The sequence below is a fragment of the Tarenaya hassleriana genome, unplaced genomic scaffold (genome assembly GCF_000463585.1).
Source record: "Tarenaya hassleriana unplaced genomic scaffold, ASM46358v1 Cleome17, whole genome shotgun sequence".
Taxonomy (NCBI): Eukaryota; Viridiplantae; Streptophyta; class Magnoliopsida; order Brassicales; family Cleomaceae; genus Tarenaya; species Tarenaya hassleriana.
In genome coordinates this window covers 558,293-566,305 of record NW_010965122.1, presented here as the reverse complement: position 1 = coordinate 566,305, position 8,013 = coordinate 558,293, and the positions used below count along the sequence as shown (strand labels likewise).

The 8,013-nt window shown below is 31.9% G+C and overlaps 1 protein-coding gene across 2 annotated transcripts; it reads left to right on the top strand.

The window, feature by feature from the left end:
* Positions 1-304: 304 nt before the first annotated feature.
* LOC104809860 lies at positions 305-2,139 on the top strand. 2 transcript variants are annotated; one of them, XM_010535954.2, is made up of 2 exons: positions 305-383; positions 686-2,139. In XM_010535954.2, the coding sequence occupies exon 2, from the start codon at positions 805-807 to the stop codon at positions 2,005-2,007; it is 1,203 nt and encodes a 400-aa protein (XP_010534256.1). In that variant the 5' UTR covers positions 305-383; positions 686-804; the 3' UTR covers positions 2,008-2,139. The 2 variants fall into 2 exon arrangements, with proteins under 2 accessions (XP_010534256.1, XP_010534257.1); XM_010535955.1 differs by lacking the exon at positions 305-383 and having other exon boundaries at positions 390-1,713; positions 1,801-2,139.
* The last annotated feature ends 5,874 nt before the right edge of the window (positions 2,140-8,013 follow it).

Genomic DNA, 8,013 nt, shown 5'->3' with positions numbered 1-8,013 from the left:
TATTTTAAATAGTTGAGATATTGAGATATTTATATATGATTTTGGAAAAAAAAAGTATAATGTTTTATTATCTTATCTAAAGAATGAAATCTGTAGATTTAACCTAAACAAATTTGAAAATTACGGAAGGTAAGAAATTAAGATAAAAAATAATTTCTGTTAAAAAGAAACAAAAAAAATCTTGAACTAAACGGGCCTTACTCTGTGCTTGCTAAATGCACTTTGTATTACCAAATCAAGAGTGATTTCGTCGTAAGACAAACAAGCATAGGCCGTACGTATGGGCTTTACCACAGGCCCAGTAACTGAACCCACATTCGACTCTGTTCTCGTCGCTGTCGGTATCCGATCTCGGCGAGGTCTCTGCCACAGTCCGTTGCTCGGTTCGATCTTCGTTCATGTTCTTTCTCCCTCTAGATTTGTTCCATGATCTTCAGATTTCACGCGTTTGATCGTTTTCTTCGCTTAAATCTCCTAAACCATGTCTTTATTAATTAATCTAAAGTTCTAGGGTTTAGTGCCGTAGAATCTTTTCCCGTTTCAGTCGACCATGATGAATTTGTTTTGGCCTTCTGGTCGAATTTATCTTGCTTGGGCTCGTGATTTAGATTCCTCGCACTATGCTCGTCTGCATCATTTGCCGTTGCTTATGCGTTTGTATACAATGCCTATTCCTATGTTTCAGTTGGACTTTGGGCATGCTCATCTCCATCTTGGCACTTGAATCTTCTGTTGATTTTGAGTATGCGAGCTTTCTCTTTGAGCTAAAGTGTCATACTTGTAGCTATTTTGAAATTCCGGAAGATGATTTACTCACTTCGGAGAACAAAATGGCTGGCCTTGGTTAAGATTCCAGAGTATACACGGCCGCAGTTTTCTTCTGTATCGAGTTTGGAACGGCTGAGATTTTTGTCTACTCTGATTTCAGCTCAGGACAACAGCCGAGAATCTTCGTTTAACATCTCTAGTTTGACTGGTAGTGCTCCTGAGCCTGATGTTGAGCGTTTGCAGTCGTCAAACGAGAAAGAATATGTATTGAAATTCCTCAAAGATAATGGTTTCTCTGAATATCAGATCAAATCTGTTGTTTCTCGATATCCAGGTATCCTTATCTTAGATCCTGAGAAAACCCTGAGGCCAAAAATGGACTTTCTGTTTTCGAAAGATATATCAAAACCTGAATTTCTGAGAATAGTTTCAGAGGAACCATGGATACTGACCCACAGTGTGGAGAATATCATGATACCTATATTTGATTTGCTGGAGGATGTGACTGGTAGCAAGGGGAATGCAGCTCGAGCTGTCAGAAACTACCCATTCGTGTTCCGCTCCTGCACTGCTAAGTCCATTGACCTGAATATGAAGAAGTTGCAAGATGCCGGGGTTCCCAAAAAGAGGATTGCCAGGTTGATGATTCCCCAACTTAAAGCATTTGCTCCACAACCATCAAGGTTCGATGAAGCCTTAGCCATGGTCAAAGAAATGGGGTTTGAACCCAGGGAACCCTCATTTGGTATTGCGGTTGGAGCAATCGGACTGTGCAGTAAATCTGCTTGGGAAGGGAAAATGAATCTTTTGAGGAGCTATGGCTTGTCCGATTCAGAGATCTTGGTAGGGTTCAAGAAAGAACCAGCAATCATGATGTTCAAAGAAGAGAACACGAGAGCGAAAATGAACTTCTTCCTCAAGGGTATGCACTGGAGTCTAAACAAGGTGATAATGGCACCACATATTTTGTTGTTGAGCCTAGAGAAGAGAATAATTCCCCGGCTCATGGTTCTTTATCTGTTGGCAAGCCAGGGAGAGGTGAAGGAAGGGGAAATCAGTTCGGTTATGTGGTTACTGAAGTTGCCCGAAACAAAATTTGTAGAGAAATTCGTTACCCGTTATGAAGATCGAGTCCCTCAGGTCATGGATGCGCACGAGGGCAAGTTGAGGATGGAAGATCTTCATAGGTTAAATTCGAAGGCTGTGTTCAAGAGGAATGAGTTCTGGTCAGGTGCTTAGATCTTTGGCATTACTGCATTTTTCATTCAGAGCTTCATTCCAACTATAATGGCTGCGTTTTTGTTAAAGCATGGATCATTAAAATGTGTAGGAAACCTGTCTGTTTCAATATCTATTACCCATTTTCTTCTCCTTGCATCAAAGCATTCATAACATTTCAAGATTAGTATCTTAAAGGATGTGGTATTGTGGAATATATTAGAAGTTAACTTATTACCTTTAATTGAAAAATAGTGTAATAATGTGTGAGAAAATAGTAGAATAACGTGGACCTACTTTCATGTGGAAGAGGGTATTTTACATGTAATTGACAGACTATCAAATAATTTTGTAGCCTCTTATTTATTAGATTTTCAATGCCAAAATATGAAATCTGATTTTTCATGTCGCAACTTTTTTTTGATAATCCGGAAGTTCACCGGACCTTTGGCCGGACTACACCTTTCAGAGGATAGGGAAAGTCCAGGTGAATGCCCCTCCCCATTGGGTTTGAATCCAGGGTGAATTTATGTCGCGATTTACTTGTATGTTTCAAAAGGTTATACAGTTTGTCTAGTTTTACAATCCCAATTTGAAGTTTTATTTTATAAATTATCACATTTTCAAAATAAAAATAATACTAAAAAGGGTATTTTTTTTTAATATATCTGATCCCTAGATTCATGTAAATAACTTCAGGCTGTTTACATCTGATAGAGAAAAAAATATCCAATTTAAAAAGTAGAAGATTTAGTATTTTCTATCCAAAACCAGCAAGAGAAAAATGTAGTTACTTTGCAATTTTATTTGATTTCGACTTTATTTGGAAGTAATTCCAAAAATGATTTATCAAAAAAAAAATCAAAGAAATCACATAACCAGTAACAAAAGTATTAGAATTGATTGCAATATTATGTGGAAGTAGTTCACATTTATTTTTGTTGTCAAATTGTAGTTTATAAAAAATATATATAATTGAATTATTATATCTCGTGGACAATAATAGGATTGTTGAATATTGTCAACAAGGATGAATACGACAGAACATTTGAAAATTTAGAAATTCCAATCTAAATATTTCAAAAATTTTAATTTATACACACGATATTTTTTATATTCTAAAAAAACAAATTCTCGGAATGAAAGGTTGAAGTTAAATCCGGATTCCCACTTCACTTTTATTTTTATATTTCATTCTTTTCCTTTTCCAAAACAATAATCTTCTCAAAAGATTTTAGAAACAAAATCCTTAAAGATACATGAAACTGCAAACACAAATAAATGATTTTGTAGTTAACAAATAAATATACTAAATATTCTAATTTTATAGAAATATTAATTTTTACTGTGAATAAACTGCTGTTAATATTTTTAAATGTTAACGGATTCTGACGGTAGAATTTGATTTGGAACGTGAGAAACACTGACCATAAATATCATCATATGCCATGTTAACATTTTAAAAAAAGGAAAAAAAACATACATATATATATGCATACACATTTATGTGTATCTATATATGTAATATATGTTTTTAAAACTTTTATTTTTAAAAAATTGCTGACGCCATATAATGATGTGACAAGACTGGATAATGCTGTGCTAATTTAGCTACAAGATCAGTTGTTCGACATTCTAAGTGAATATTTTATCCCTGTATCTATTAATATGCGCATGTATTTACATTTAATGACGTAATGGTCGTATATTGAATTAAAAAAAATTATAATTTTTTTAAATAAAAATACCGGAATAATTGATACTCCCTCTATTTCATATTAAATTACGTTTTGGAACAATTTTTTTGTTTCAAAATAATTAACGTGTTGAAAATTTTCATATAATTTTAAATTTTTTTCTAAATTTATCAACGATTAATAATACTTAAATATTTAGATAATAATTACAATATAATAAATAAGAGTATTTTGGATAAACGGAGTAAATATATTTATTAAATTAAATATTATGTATATTTACAAGTGATATATTTTATAGAATCATGTATATAATTATTATAGAATTAAATGATAAGTTATTAAATGATAAATATAAAATGAATTGATAAAAATTAAATAAAAAATTATTATAATAAATGAGTAATCTAAAATGAAATGATAAGAAAAAAATAAATATAATAATTTTAAATAAAATTTATTTATAAATAGTAGTTGATAAATTAGAAAATATAATTATAAAAATGATGAACATGAGTAATCAAAAACAAAAATAAAATGAAAGGAATTTTTTTCATAATATATAGTTATTTTTAATAAAACATATTGTTATTTAATATGAGATTTATTTATAAAATGTCAAAAAAATACTATAATTATGAAAAAATTATAATAAAATATAAATATATTTAGAAAATATAATTTTATATTATAAAATAAACTAATGATATATTTTTATTTCGTCAAACAAATAATTTATATCATTTTATTAATAAAATAAATAATAAAGGAAGCAAAAAAAAAACAATTTTTTTAAATCAGTTAATATTATATTCTCCCCAATATTTTTAAAATTATATTTTTCATATATCAAACAACAAATTTATAATATTTTTTTACTATATTTATATGTAATAAAACTTATCTAACAAGATAATTAATATAAATGAATAATCCGGCCTATTGTACAAGTTTTTATCTAGTATATATAAATAAAAAGATTTAAAAGATTGCAATAAAGTCATTTCATCTTTCATCTTATCATCTACATGATTATATATAACATCACCTATAAATCGTATGTACAAAATCAAATATCGAAAAGAAAAATTCACAAGTTGTCCTTGTGCAAAAAATCTTGTCGTGTGAGTAACACAGCAAGACCTTGATGTTCTAAGAGATATTAGAGTTTGAATAATGGCTTCAGATTTTCTATCAACAACTCCAATAGCCATGATAGCTAGATGATCATCCCATTGAAAATTCTTATTAATTAACCTTCCGGTTTATACCAGTTGGTCTTGGCTTACTAGAAGACGGAAGTAGAGTTCGACACTCGGACGGATTCCAATGCACCATCTCTAGGATCGGCCGAACCCTTGTCCCAAGTTGACCTTCCGCACCACGCCAAGGTCCGACAAAAGGATAAGTTTCACGCACCAGAACGGGGAAATATAGCTATAGATGCTCATTCCCATAACGCCTAACCTATCAAAACAATGGCCACGATTTAGACACGACAAGGATGTTGGGATTTTAAGTGGAGAAGAATGTCACGGAAGAAAATGAGATATTTTTTCGCATCCGGTTTTTCTAGTTATGCAGATATATTTATCCAATTCAGATGTGTAAACTTTTGTGATATGAGAGTTTATAATCGTTTAAGTGGAAGAGAAATGCAAAACCTATCTCGGTGAGTATAGTACCGAAAAAGAAGAATAAGACAATGAGAATGGAAAAATTACTCTCTCTTGATACATTTACAAAATATTGTACAAAATATATAGAAGGTCTAGAAATAAAGAAAAGGAAAATATCTAATTACAAATAAAGGAAATCTCTATAATACAAATAAAGAAAATAAATAAACGTTGGCATGAAATTACGTCCACCAGATCAGCTTGTGTATCACCACAAATTAGGCCATCCATCATGTCATCATACACTTCAACATATCATACACTTCAACATTCCCCCTCAAAATGATTTGTAGAGAATCGAAAAATCAATCTTGAAAGCAGGAATTACTTGAACCTTTTTTTTTTGTGCTTTTCCAATTCCGCCATTGTTTGACAACAATGAACATGTTCTTTGAGCATCCATCTTGTCATAGCATCCATGGTTTTTCTTGATAAATTGTTCCAATATTTTCCAAAGTGGTTCCTTTGTGTTTGAATCCTGCAAACCAATAAAATTAACGTAAGTTTTATATTCGAATGAGTACAAAGACTTACCTTTGATTCCACAGCAAATGGTTTTCACTTCCCCATCATTTGAAGCGTCTTTGTACACTTCTTTGGGTAAAAACTTTGTTGTGTTCTCTCTTATCATCTCACGAGTGTTAGGAGCATCGGTTAATAAGAGAAAAGTAAGAGTTTCTCTCTTATTTGAATGATCATAATCCTTTCGATTCTGCCACACTTTAAAGAAACGGTTAGACTTTTTAATAAAAGCAATACAACATTCTTTGTGACTAAATATATCGTTACTCTTGTCAAAATCATTTTGTAAATCAAATAACAGTAGGAATAATGATCTAGTATGGAAAAATGCAAGTCTTAATCCTAATTTCATAGTATATGGCAATGGTTCGTCATAGGCATCATACGCATCACTTGAACTTTTATATTTGTTAATATTATATTCATCCGTGATCGCACGAATCTTGTCGTATTAACTTGCATATAATTATCATGTTATTCTCATGCTTTCATATTTAGATTAGGAATATTTTGGTTTGTTTTTGGTGTGTTTCATATTTTGTAGGTGACAAAAATTATTTTGGAAACATTTGGCAAAAATGGAACAAAAATGGAGCAAACTCGGTTTCATGGGCAGTTTTGACAGTTTGGACGAATTTGACTATAACTTTCTTATCTGAAGTCCAAATGACGTGATTCCAATTTTAAAAGATCATCAACTCATTGTAGTTATGATCTGGAAAAGTTGCGATCGAAAAGAGAAAGCATGAATCGTGGCCGAAAGTTGCAAGTCACGCTTCGGATCCAGAAAAGCAAAATGAGAAGGGTGTACTATCTCCTCCATAACTTTCGATTGGGAGCTCGGATTGCTTCGCCGTTTGTTTCACAGTAAACTAGACATCAAGAGCTTTCCATAGACACCAAGATCGTAATTTTTGGTGGAGATTTGGCCCTTCATCGAGCAGTTACAATCTGAGCAAAATTCTGGTTGCTGACATCATGGCTTACATCATGGAGACAACTCACCTAACATGCCACTACGAATTTCATCATTTCATCTACTTTTGCCCTTCAGAAACTCCTATAAATAGACCCTTAATCTGCTCTCATTGATCACACAACAACAAGAAACACAAAAACAAAGAGTAGAAGAAGATTTGGAGGCTTGGAGCATGAAGAACAAGCCTTGAAGATCTAGAGAAGCTTTCTCTTTCTCTTCTCTCTATCTTTATGTTTTTTTTTATCATTTGATGATGTCTCTTGATCATTTCATGGCTCTAGAGTAGTTCTCTTGTTATGGGATAGGTTGAATTTGGTTTGATGAATAAGCTTGTGCTTGATTGATGATATTGTGTTCATATGCTCATGGTGTTGAAATCTTGAGTCTTAATGCTTGTTCTTGAATTAATTCTTGATCATGATTCTATAAACATGTTTTGAATTGAGAAATCCAAGCATGTTATGAACAAGATTATCATCTAGAAGTCATGATTCATTGAGAAATGATCTTGAATTCTCTAGGAACATTGATTAAACATGAACTTGTAATGCTCTTAGAACTTATATTTCATCATTGAGAAATGAGAAAATTTGAAGTATCTAAGTAAGAAGATTTGATCTTTTGAGAGAAAGATGATCTTGGATTAGAGTTTAAAGTTCCACCATGAATGCATATAAATCACATAATCATATTCTTAGTGCTTGTTCATCGAATTAAGTTCATACCGATTCCCATAACGTCTTTTGATATTGAATCCAACTTTGTTTTTCCCATCCTCTTTGATAATCAAAAGTTTGAATCTTGATTTAGTTCACTAGATTTTTAGAAATATTGTTAGAAACAAAATTCCATTCCCTTGGGACGAACCTTAAGTACCATCGATATAACCGTGCACTTGCGGTTGTGTGTGCTTAAGTGACTTATAAATATTAAAGCTTGATCAAACTACGCACACTACTTAGCACGCATCAAGTTTTTGGCGCCGTTGCCGGGGAACTCGTGAAAATTGTTTTTGACGATAACTCTTTTAGTCTTGTGAACTTTCACCACGCCTTAAGTAAATCCATCTTTTTGTAATCTTGATAAATTTGTTCATTTCGTCTTTCTTGTTTATAATCCATTTTCCCTTTATATTTTTATTTCTAGTATA